Source organism: Aedes albopictus, chromosome 3 (genome assembly GCF_035046485.1).
Source record: "Aedes albopictus strain Foshan chromosome 3, AalbF5, whole genome shotgun sequence".
In the NCBI taxonomy this organism is placed as follows: Eukaryota; Metazoa; Arthropoda; class Insecta; order Diptera; family Culicidae; genus Aedes; species Aedes albopictus.
In genome coordinates, this window is record NC_085138.1 from 443,284,455 (window position 1) to 443,297,870 (window position 13,416).

General features: G+C 33.5%; 1 protein-coding gene across 13 annotated transcripts in view; it reads left to right on the forward strand.

Moving 5' to 3' along the window:
• The window catches only part of LOC109425937 (hemicentin-1), a 365,357-nt gene that overhangs the window by 272,483 nt on the left and 79,458 nt on the right, over positions 1-13,416 (forward strand). For all 13 annotated transcript variants that reach the window (XM_062856649.1, XM_062856650.1, XM_062856648.1 and 10 more), the window contains exon 3: positions 9,121-9,450. In XM_062856649.1, coding sequence (XP_062712633.1) covers positions 9,121-9,450 — 330 coding nt within the window. The remainder of the gene's footprint in view (positions 1-9,120; positions 9,451-13,416) is intronic.

The following is a 13,416-nucleotide window of genomic DNA, read 5'->3' on the forward strand; positions in this document are numbered from 1 at the left end:
TTTTCTGTATCGCCGTATTTGAGGGTATAGCCGACACCAAGAGTTCTAGATTTCAAAAGAAACTTAAAAAATATACTACTTATTGACGATTTTTAATTTTTACTGGTATTCATTTTTTTTAAACATTTGTAAAAATTCACAAATTTTCATAAACTCTTCAAAGTTTAAGCAGCAATTTATGAAGTTTTCATTAAATTCATTTGAAATAACTTCAAAAAATCAGTATCACATTTTTAAAATCTGTATTTTTCTGTACTCTGTATCTTGTCTGTATAGAAGATAAAAAATCTGTATAATACAGAAAAATCTGTATATCTGGCATCTCTGCGTACTTGTAGCATTTTGTTTAACAATTTCGTTCCAGTATAAAAACAGGTCGGTTTTTGAAAAACAAATCAATTTTCATTTTAAAAAACACAAAGGAAGCCACTTTGGTAATTATTTTTCTATCCTTGATTTGTTTTCAAAACATCCTTAGGAGGGGTTGTGTCTTCTCCGTGTCGATACGTCGGGCAAATAAAGAACGTCATTTGTTCAATAAATGACTGCGAAGCCAAACATAATCAGAAGATATTTCTGAAGGAACTTCAGGTGGAATTTCAAAAGGAAATCGTGGAGAAATTCCTAAGTGGATTTTCAATGAAATCTTTTAATTAAACCCATGATAAAACCCTATAGAAAATTTCGAAGAAGTCTGTAGTTAAATTCCTGTAAAAATCTTGAGAGGAATTCTTAAATTAATCTCTGCTGGAATATCTGAAAAAATGATAGAATTCCTCAAGAAATCAATGTAGGTTTTTTCTTAAGACATTAATCTATGAGTACCTGAAAAAAAAAACCTTGGGGAACCCCTGTTGGAGTTCATTAATAATCTTTTGAGATATTTTAGGAAGATTTCCAGAAGAAATCCGAAATATAACTCTTCGGCGACTTACTGCAGAGTTACCTTGAAAAATAAACTGTGTAGAAATTACTAAAGGAATCCCTGGACGAACATCTGGAAAAACTAATGATTGAATTTATTTTTTTTTTGTATTTATTTATGTGTATTTTAACTATTTTAACTTATGCTAGTTCTACACTAATTGAACCTCTGCCAATATTCCTTGAAAATTATTCTGTGAGCTTTTTAAAAAATTCGTGTAGGAACTCGTAGGAAACATTGCTGGAGAAATGAAACATAATAATGAGAGTGGATCTCCAATAGAATCCATGCAGAAATCCCTAATGGCATCCCTGGAGGAAATCATGCTCAACTTTCTCTAGAGGAATCCCTGAAGATATTCCTGGAGATTTATTCGGTATTTCATAAGCTGGAAGACAAGATGAAATCTCTTGAGAAATTTTGGATCCATTGGGAAAATACCTGTGAAGTTTCCTGGAGGAACCTCTGGATCAAAACATGAAGACGCAGCCAGAGAAATTTCAGAAAAAAAATCCCTACGGAAGTTTCGAACAGAAGCTCCGGAAAATTTCAAAAAAAAAAAAAATCGCTGGAAGAATTTCTAAAGAAAACTATAGGAAAATTTTGTTCAGGAATTACTGGAGGAAGTTCATAAAACAACTTCGGAAGGAACCAATTGAAGGTTCTGTAAAGAAATCATTGGAGATCTTTTTGGAGAAATTTCTGAAGCAATTCAAAAATTTTGATTTTCTGAAGACATCGTTGAAGGAATTTCAGAAGAAATCCGTAGTTAATTTTCTGAAATTGTCCCTTTGGAGATTTCTGAAAGGATCTTTGGAAAAATTTCTGAAATGTGGAATCTATGGACTATGGAGGAACCTATAAAATGTGTTCGAGAGAAACACTTGCAGAATTTTTTAGAGGAATCACTAGAAAAAAATCCGCAATAGAATCTCTGGAAGATTTTTAAAATAATCCCGGTGGAAACCTTCTAGATTCGCTGGAAGAAATTAAAAAAAAAAAAACATTGAAAGAATTTCGGAATTTCAACCTAAATCTATGAAAGTTTTTATAACGGAATCCCTGGTCAAATTACTAAAGAAATTCCAAAAGCTAGTAATATAACAGTCCATGTAAGATTTTTTAACCCCTGCAAGATTTTGATTTAGAAAATATTTAATTTCAATTTTTTGAAGAAAATTTGTGAAGAATTTTGTAAAGAAATCCATGAATAATTGACTGAGCAATTTATAGCAGCTTTTCCAAAACAATTGGGTTCTTTAGGGGTATCCGGATTATTTCATAATCGGATTCTCCGCCCAAAAATTAGTCGAAATCCAAAGTTTCATATTTTTTGGAGTCCGGGAAGTATTTTTAAAATGCATTTAAAGTTTGTATGGGAAAATTTTTTTGTTCGGGTCGAACTGTCATTGTATCGATTGAACTGTCATTCTATCCACGAAAATTAAAACGGTTTTGTTAATTTAACCATCAAAACAAAGGTATTGGAGTCCAATAAAATCACGTTATACTCAGAAAAATGAGCTCTTTCGATTAGGCTAGAGAAAATAGCAATATTTGATTCATTAAACAACCCAATTCTTGAAAGCATCTCTGGTTGAATTTCAAAAGACAACTCAGAAGGAGTTTTCAAGCAACCGATGAAAAATTGTATTGAGATATTCTATACGGAACCTATAAAGGCATTTCAGATTTGAATTCAGAAAAGCTAGAGAAACATTCCAAATGAATCCCTGAAAGATGTTTTGAAAAACTCGTGAAGGAATCTCTGGAAGATTTTCAGTGAGAATCACTGGAGGAAACTTTTAGAGAATCCGTGGAAGATTGATTAATGGAATATTTGAGGAATTTTCTATTCATGGAGAGGTTTCTGGAAAAAGCAATCGAAGGTATTTTTAATAATATAATAATTTTTGGAGCACCTTCTGAAACTCGCAAATTTTTGCAAAATTTTCCGAAGAAAATATTTGAGAAATTTTTAGAGAAGTCTTAAGTTGAATTTCTGAAAGTAATCTTAGAGAATTTCTTGAAAAAATGCAGGAAGAAATTTGTTAGGGAACTTTTGAAGAACTTTCCAAAGAAATTTGTCGAGGAAATTTGAAGAAATTTAAGAATCTTAAAGACACACGCAAGCAGCGATGCCAGATGATTTTCTGTATCACTCTTTCAAAAATCTATATTGTATGCAAAATTTGGGTGAAATATCTTTTCTTATACAAATTGAAAATCTGTATTTCAAATAAACGCAATCTGTACAGATGCCCAAAAATCTGTATTATACAGATAAATTTGAATATATGGCATCCCTGCACGCAAGTACATTTGAAAAAAAAAATCTTAATGAAGATATTTTTGGAGACATTTTTAGATATTATTCTTTGTTACCAAAGAGGAAATCTGTGGAGTAAAGCCTTAGAAAAATAACTCTTCAAATTACTGGAGGAATCTCTGGAAAATATAGGAAGACTCCACTGGCGAAATTTCCGAAAACAAATGGTGGAATTTCTTACAGAACAACCCTGAAGAATTTCCATATACAAACGGTTTAACAAAAAGCTTCTTAGATTTTGTGAGAGAATTACTGAAGGACATTCATGAAGTAATTTTGGGAGGAATTCATGAAAATTTTAAAAAATAATTCTTGGATGACATTCTCATGGAATCCTCAATTTTAGATTTTATCAAGGCATAGCTGGAGACATTTCTGAAGAATTCCTTGGAAAATTTTCTGAAATTATACTTTTGAAAATTTCTGAATGAATCCCTGGAGAAATTTCGGAAACATCTGCATGGAATATGTTCTACAGGAATACTTGCAGAAATTTCTGGAGGAATCTTTAGAGGATTCCCTGGAAGTTTTCATGAAGCAATTCTTGGGGGACTTCCTTAAAGAATCCTTATAGGATTTTCTTTCGAAATCTCTGGAAGAACTTTAAAAGGAAACAGTAAAGCAATTTCGGAACTTCTGAACAAACCTATGGACGATTTTATAAGGGCATCACTGGTAGAATTACTGAAGGAATTACAGTACGAATTTATAAAATAATCCTTGGAAGAATTTCTTAGAAAAACCCTGTTTTTTTAGTTAATTGATGAAAACAATTCTGAATGATATTGCGGGAGTTTTGTTTTATTAGTTCAGAGAATTTTAAATACATTTCTGGAGAAATATTGAATAGAATCCATGAATGAATTACTGAGACTCTATGGAAGCTGCTCCAAAACAATGCTTGATGATATTTTCAAATGTTTTTTTTTTTATTCTAAATGAACCCTTGAAAGGTTGTGTTGAGCAAAATGTTTAAGGAATTTCTGTAGGAAATTCTGGAAAGTTTTCTGCAACAATTTTTGGAAGATTATCTCAGAAAAAAATTAGAGAAATTTCGACAGTAATCTTTAGACTATTTTTAGAGAAAAATGCTTAAAAATGGGAGTTTTTTTATTTCCATTAGAGTATCTGGAGCAATTTATGCAGAAATTCATGTACCGATTACTGAAGCACTCCATGCCAGATTTTCTGAAAGAATTATTTCAAAAATTTCTGGAGAAGTCCCAAGATACAAAGAACTTTCGGAATAAATTCCTAGAGGAATTTATTGGCATGATGAAGGAGAATTTCTAAACAATTATGAAAGTCAATTTTCGAACGAATCCCTTTCAAAATTCGTGAAGAAATTTTTGAAATATTGAAGAAGTCTCTGGGGATCATTCTGAAGTACTCTCAAGATATTAAAGATTCCTGCGGGAATCTCTGCATGCTTTCTGCTGGAATCCTTGAAGAAATTTCTGCTTAAACCACTGAAAAAGAAATTCATGCAAGAATCCCTAAATATAAGCTTCCGAAGAAATCCCTGGACGATTTCAGAAATCAGCCTTTTAGATTTTTTAAGTTTTTATTTCTGTGTATTTTAACTTATGCTAATTCTACACTGCAATTTTTAAGGAAATCCATATATAAACATGAATTTAAATTCCCTTTGAAGCAGTTCACAAGCATGCTCACAAATAGAATAGATAACCGACCAGCAAGACTTTCGCATGGTTTGATTCGTCTTCAGGGCGGCTGCGTTTATACAAAGAAAAAAAAATGAAAATCAAAAAAAAAAAATTAGAAAGTTTTTTAAGCATGGAAGAAATTTAACAAGGACCACAATGAAACCAATCTAAAGCCTGGAGCTGCAATGCTGCAATGAATAACAATTGTCAAATAAAAAAAAACCTGCATCGCCGAAATTTGAAAAGGCAGCACAACGTGTGCTGGATGAGCTAATTGAATGTATTTGAGAGACGTACTTGCAAAAATTTTCGGAACAATCTCTAGAAGATTTTTTAAAACAATTCGTGAGGGGATGTCTTAAGGAATCCATAGAGTATTTTCTTCTGGAATTTCTAAAAGAACTTCTACAGAAAGCATTGGTGGAGCTTCAGAATTTCAAAACAAATCTCTGGAGGATTTTGTTATATTTGTATTTGGTGGAAATACTGAAGCAATTCCGTGCAAGAATTTCTTAAAAAATGCATAGAAGATTGTTTTTTTGGGAAATCGCTGGAAAAATTGTTGAAGGAACTCATGAGAAATTAGTAAAGGAATTTCTGGGGAGTATTTTCAAGGAATACATGAATGGATTACCCAGCAATCATTGACAGCTTTTCTAGAGCAATACTTGATGAAATCTCTATACGAATTTCTAAAAGAAGCTTTGGAGAATTTTTTGAATCACCAAAGATAAGATTTCCATATAGATTTCCTCGAGAAACTTCTTTCGAGAAAACCCATTAAAAAATTTCTGGAGGATAGAAATCCATTAAAGATGATGATTAACTTGGGCTTGTTAGGGGAACATCTGTAACTAAAAAAAAGTTGAGTCATGTACAAGACACTGAAAACGACCTTACAGTTGAGGTCGAAATACGTATCTGTCAAAGGATGCAAATTCTTTGTGAAATTCAAAGGAACAGTACTTAACGCGATTTTCTTCTTACTTACCATTAAAGATGTTTTGAAAAATACCCGAAGGAATCTCTGAAAAAAAAAATCCTGTAAGAATCTATGGAGTAAGTTTTTATGAAAGCCATGGAAGATTGTCTCAGAAAATATTGGAGAAATTTTTGGAGAAAGTTTTAGGCTGATTTCCTAAAAGTCCCTCTGAAATCCATAGAATGATTTCTTCAACGAAAGATTTTTAATTCATTTCACAATTCCTGCAGAAATTCATGTACGAATTTTTGAAGCACTTAGTGGACGATTTTCTGAAAGATTTTCTTTTAATTTTTATGTCTGTGTATTTTAACAATTGCTAACTCTACACTTTTCTGAAAGGATTAATTGAACAATTTCTGGAGAACTTTCAACAGGTTCCAAGTAAAATTTCTGAAATATTGAAGTTAAGAAGATTTAATAATCAGAGGATTTAAATCTTCACAATCTCGATTTGATTTATGTTTGCTACATATTATGTTTGGAAAAGTAAGGCTTGAAATGTTACTTTTTCATACATATGGATGACCGCACAATTCGTAATTCCTACTCCGTCATTGACCGGAGCAATCGAACTTGCTCAGAGAACCAATGTTCGGGGCTTGGGACTAGCTAACCCTTTCTCAATGTACACAGTTTGAGAACTCTCAACTATAGAAAGGTCAATCACTGCGGCGGTCACGTCCTAACGGTCATCCAGGATGGGAAGGAATGTTAGTTAGACAGACGTTGTTATAGAGACCGAGAATCACTGCATCTCCACATTAAAGGCCAAACATTTCAATAGGTCCTATCTGCATTTGAGAGGCTCTCTTTGTTCGCTTTCTCTTTCAATTATTGCAATGTAATGGTACACTTTTCAACTATTTTTGCAGTACAAATCAAAAGACGATTGTTTTGACCATTGTTCAATGCAAGGAGACAATCATAATACAAATAAACAGCTGAGATATTAACGAAAGAGAGGGAAACCAAAGAGAGCCTCTCTTCTGCAGATAGGACCTTTAGACATGTTTGGCCTGAATTTGTCTCAGGAAGAAAGTTTTTCATGCATATAAGGGAGCAAAAAATGGGAATAAATCACATGTATGATTTTACTATATTTGGGTGGATTTTCCAATACAAGGAAGGAATATTACATGTTTGGATACACAAAAAAAAAACATTCAAGTTTGTGAAAACGCAAAAAAATCAAAATTTACAATCGCGATTTAGTGATTCTCAGAATAGCGGAATTAAGATTCTCAATGTTGAAAAAAAAATAAAATTAACAATATTGAGAAGCATATATGTTTTTAGTATAGCACAGGTTTAGCATCTCGACTTTTGAATATTGTATTTTTGGGCCACTGCAACTATTTAGAACAAGAGAGCATAGATAGCGACCGCTTGCATGTGGAATCCGCTTTCTGTTATTTGGCACTCTTTGGTTTTCTGCTGTTGCTGCTGGTGCTGCTGATGCTCGTGTCGGTATTGTCAAACATCTGACACGTGTTACATTGTCAAAGTTTTGAAACTTCAGAGACAGTTCCATGTGATGGCGAGCTGTGTTTTCGCACGTGGAATTATAGACCAATGTGGCGGTGCTGCACGTACTGCAGTAAACTTTTCCTTTTGCTCGATGTTCTCTTACATGATGTATATTTGTTTGGTGCAAATTGTGAGCACTATGATAGTTAATTGATACGCAACTCAACTTATCGATACTAGATTTCAGCGGATTGATTGACGAACCAAATATCTGCATATTGACGTAAGCATGGATAGGCACTTTATATCTGGCATTTCTAAATGTACCCTGATCTAAACACAGGAAAATTAATTTGTTTTAACCCATTTGGACAATGTTCAGGACGGCGCCCTATCGACCGAATAATTTTCCACCGTGCACCTACTGCCAACTGTGAGAAACCAATAATGACTTCGTAGCCGGCTTTTGATCAACAATACACAATACAGTAGAAAAACAGACAGCACACAAGGCACACGCGTTTTAGTCGAGCAATTTGAGACGGTCAGTTAAAACAGTAATTACGTTTGTTGAACAGGATTTACACAAAAAGGGACTAAAAATGTAAGTCGCAAACACAATTTGTTATTCAACTTAAATCTAAATCATGCAAATTATAAATTAAATTGTAAAATTTCCTATTCATGCAATATTGAACTTACGAACTATGTTAGAGCTTAAAACTAATGAATTAAATAAATTTGCAGCTAAAAGCAACTCCACAACCAAAAATACGAGTTCGCTCTTTGGATTGTCCGAGGAATCATCACCTGTCGAAACAGACATATAAAAACCTGTAGTTTAGTTATAACTTAGCAATTGTTTAGAAATTCAATATCTAGCAAGAGAAACCGAAGCACAAATAAAGAGAGTTTGGTTGTTGAATAACAGGAAAGCAGGAATCGGAACAATATGCGAAGATTTTATACATCTGTCAATGGTATTTCAACTCAGTAGCAATGTTCGTCGAGTTCCAACGCTGCTGGTTCAATAAATCGTTCCCGATTATCCATACTTGAACAAATCATCGTCTTAAAATTCTTGCAGTTCTTCACATCGGATTACACCTATCCATACCCATGAATCAACCCGCTCAAGAATGTGCACCAATTTGTCGTCTTGCTTTTTCTTGATTAACTTCACCAAGAGCAAATCCCACATATCGTCAGCAGCACGAATCATTATGAAATTAAGATCCTTGTGAATTCCGACTGCATTCCCAAACAGTATGTACATATGACTATTTGTACCTTGACGTTCGCCTACGTTTCATGTCGCTATCTGTGTGTGGGAGTCCGCTCCTGCTGCTGCTGCTGCAGCAGCAACTCCATACATTCCTGCTCTCTCAACGATGATGAGGATGCTGCCGATGCCGGTGTGCTTTAATAGGACGAATCACGTTCTGCGTTTACGTCGTCTGTCTGCAGTAGGACGAAGCAAGTTTGCCAATGTTGTTTGTATTTCAATTAGCGTGATTGTTTGGTGAATGTGTTTACATTAATGTCATTGAGAACAAACTTTGCACAGATATTGGAACTGCAATGCAACTCCGCCACCCGTTGCGTTGCGTCGTGTCGACGGTAGGAGAAGAATTTTCCTATTAGGGCTGCTCTTGAATGCGAATGCAGATGATCTCGTGAAATGGGTTGGCATCGATTTGATTGACATATATACCCTAACAATCTCCCTTCTTCTTCTCCCCTCCAGTTCCAGATGAGACGGTAAAAGTGTTACGGAGCGAAAAGGTGGAACTGATATGCCCGATCGACATCGACACCTGCGGCGAGCTGCACTCGCTCAAATGGTTCAAGGGCACCGATCGCATCGCGGTCGTCTCCGGTGACGGCGAGGTGGCCAAGGTCGAGGGCAGCTACAACGATCGGCTCTACCTGGCCCACGAGAACAAACGAAGTCGGCTCATCTTCAAGAACGTGGAAATCTCCGACGAAGATACATATCTGTGTGAAACCACATTTTTAGAGCCCTCCGAGGCGTGTGAAAACTCGGGAGCATATAGTATAGCACTAAATGTTTATGGTGAGTATTGAAATGTAATCTATGATCACAAATATCTATTTATACTGATCGACAGTGACTGTACCGTTGTAATGGTAACTTGTAGCATTTCCGATTTGAAGCAATACAAACGACTATTTTTATTTCTTAAATTCTGCAAGTTGATTATCAAGTATTTTTAAATTTGTCCCTCCTGGAGTTTTTCCACGAGTTTAGTTCGAAATTCCTATGATTGAGAGATTTTTCAAATTACCCACTTTGAGTGCTATTGTGAGTTACTTAAGAAATTATTCCAAAAATTCCATCGAAAATTTTCATAATGATTCAAGAACTTCTCCAAGTAATTCCAAAGGGACTCTTTAAATGATTGATCTAGGAGTTGCTTTGAAAAAAATTAAAAAGTTTCATCAGAAATTTCTCCAAGGTTTTTTTTTCGAGTAGGTGCTCTAACGACCAGAATTTCTTCGAAGAAGCTGATCAAGAAGAAATTCCACATAAATAAGTTTATACCAGGATATTCTCAGGAATTCTTCCAAAGATTCTTCTTAGAGCTCTTACTATGATTCCTTCAGCAATGTCGCCAAGGGATAATGCAGATTTTTTCCACAAAGCTCTTCTAACGAAGCAATATTTTGCATACTATTGGGGTATCTTGTTCATTTTTTTAAACATATTTTGAAAATAGTTTTCTCTATTGATTCCTACAGAATACCTCATAGAATTTCTTTTGACTTTTTTTCAAAACATTCTTTTAGAGTTCCTTTGGAAAAATCATCTTAGGAATACTATAGGAATTCTTTCAAATATTCTTTCAGAAATTTCGAAAAAAAGAATTCTTCCAAAAATTCTCTAACGATTTCCACGAGTACTATTTCGAGAAATCTTTAGAAAGTTCTCCTATGATTTCATCAAGATATTATACATTTATTAAAAATAATTTCTCTCATGGTTTCCCCAGGAATTCCATCAAGGGTTACTGTAGAAGGCTCTATGATATCTTAAATAAGAATTCAGAAGCTTCTCCTTTGGTTTCTCTTATAGGTTCTTTAGGCATTGCTCCAGCGATTTCTTCTAGAATAATTTCAGAATGCGTTTGTATAATACCTCACGAGGTTTTCGCAAGCATATCACCAAGTTTTTTATGTAATCAATTGTTCAGGAATTTCTCTTACATTTAGTTTGAGAATATTTTGAAGATTTTTCTCCATAATTTTAATATTACCACAAGGATTTCTTTAAAAAATTCTTCCATGAGTAACTTTAAGACAATCCTAAAGAATTCATCAGAAATTTTCACAAGATTTTCTATCTAGAAGCTAATCTGAAGAAGACTACAAAGAATTCCATATGAATAAATTTCTGTAGGGATTTTCTCAAGAAATATTCCGAAAATTCTTCTAGAAGCCCCACGAAAGATTCCTGCAGCGATGTCACGCTGATTTTTTTCACGCAGATCTTAAGAAATTCCTTCAAAATTCCTTGAAGTATTTTTCTAACTAATCCTCTAACACATGCATCCGAGAGCTTCTACAATGATTTTGCAATTTTTCCAACAACTGTATCAAAGATTCTCCAAAGAAATCGAAATTTATCCTGATTAAACTTAGGAGTTTCCTTCAAAGTTTGCTACATTGTTTGTTTTTGGAATTGTTCTGTAACACTTCCAAAATTCCTTTATGTAATAAATGTAAAGATGCCACTAGTCAGAATTCCTTTGAGAGTTGTTGCTTGCGATAATTTCTTAAAGAATTTCTCCAAATATTCAAGAATTTCTTCCAACGATTCCTTCAGGAGTATCTTACAGGTCTATTCTGAAAAACCTTCGTTAAAATTGAAATTCTTTCCAAGGATTCCGTCAAAAATTTACAGATAATCTTCCAAAATTCTATCAAAGCCCCTCCATAGGAAGAACAATTTCTCAAGAATTTCTTCGAAAATTCCTTCACGGTGGATATTTTTTTAAGGATTCTATTTGTATTATTTTAATTTTATTAAATTTATTAAGAAATTGCTTCAGATATTCCTTCAAAATTCTCCTTAAATTCTTCAAGAAATTCTACCCAAGATTTCCTTGCAAAGATTTCATCGAAAGTTCCTCTAATAGTTCCTCTAAGGAAGGTCTCTTAAAATCTTTGATAAGCATTTTTTTTACAAAAATTTCTAAGCATTTTTTGTACATTTTTTTTTCGAATTCAAACAGAAAGTTTATAAATATGCTTTTATTTGTGGTAAATAGTCGAACATGTTTGTTATTTGTTTGCCATCTTCTAATTCTAACAGTAATGTTCTTAAAATTTCTTCGAATTAGAAACAGAAAGCTTCTAAACATTCTGTTTTATCAAAAATTCTTCAATATTTTTGGTAGTAGTATTTTCATTCATCTGGGAATGTTCTAGAATATTTCAAAAGCATGCATATCTTCTCCAACTTTTTCGCCCAGAAAAGTTTCAGAAATTTGTTTTAATTCCAAAGAAAACGTTCATGGACATTTAATTCTGTCGGAGTTTAGCACACGCAATATTCTAGAATATTCTTTTTCTTCTTCTGTTTCTTCCTTTTTGCCCAGGAAAGTTCAAGAAATTTCTTCATGTTTGAAATAGAATCCTCTCGAATATTACGTTGTCCTTCTTGACGGAAAAGAGTTTCTTTCATTTCGAATACAGAAAAATCTCGGAACACCTGTGAAATGTTTTCTAGATCAAATGTATGCACCCCTATGCCATTTTTGATATCCATTATTTAAATTTAGGAAGTTTTCATCCATCAAGGAGATTTTTGAATCTTCTGTGTTATTTCCAGAAGCTTCCTCAGAAGCCATTGTAAATATGCGAAATTTTTCACTCAGCACCCAGCGCCAGAAGGAAAACTATCATGTTGTAGCGTCTTGTCCAATGAGTGGAAGAATATTCCAGAAATGAAGAACACGCCAGCAAGTATAATTTCGAGTTCACGCTTTTGACTCGTGATTAACTGTAATAAGGTTCTAATCCATGAAATGAAAAAAAAAAACTTCTGGAAGCTTCTCAGCAACTGGGATATTTTAATTTCATTCCAGCCACCGTATATAAATATATGGGCGGCTATATGCGCCCCAGTGAACATAAGGATATTAAGGAAAATCATGCTGGGGGTGACGGGTTTGATTCACAGTCGTCCCTGGATCTTTCTGAATAGATATTTCGAATTTGAATTTATCATAATATTGCAACTTCCAGAAATTCCTCGGAAATTTTGAGAATTTAGATTTTCCAGAACATTCCATAATGTTCTTCTTCTTATTATTTTTTCTTAAGTTCAGTAAGTTCCAGAAAGTTTTCGAAGTTTTAAGAAGTTTGATACAACTATGGCGAAACATTTCAGTAAAACATTTCAAAGCGTGACAGAAGGACGGACAGACAATTCTGGGATTATATATGATGCTTTCAGGAATATTAACAAAAATAATTTATTCCAAAAAATGCTATAGCGTTTTAAACAAGGATTTTTTTAAATTACATCACTCATTTCTACAAATCTTTTAGAAAGTTTTCAAAAAATTGCTTCTCTAGGAACTCATTCAAGGATTACTTTAGGAGGTCCGTAGAACGTTTTTCAAAAAGTTCTCAGAAGTGTCTTTTCAGATGCCCCTTTTGGGCTTTTTCAAGGAATTCTTTCAAATATTCCTTAAGTAATTTATTCAAGGATTTTTTTTTCAAAATTCCTTGAATAATATTATAAGAGGTTTCCGCAAAGATATTATCAAGATTTTTTAGAATTCCTTCAAGTTTTTTTCTAATACTTTCTTAGAGTCTCTACAATGATTTCTTAACAAATTTCTCCAAGAATTTCTCACAAAAAAAAATCCCAAATGATTCCTTCAGTAGCTAAAAATTCTTCCATAGGAATTCTCCCGAAGATACAATTAGAAGCTTCATCAAATAGATTATGAGAAATTATCCATGAATTTCACAGGAGCTTTCTCTAAAGGTTTCTTTAGTATTTTCCCAA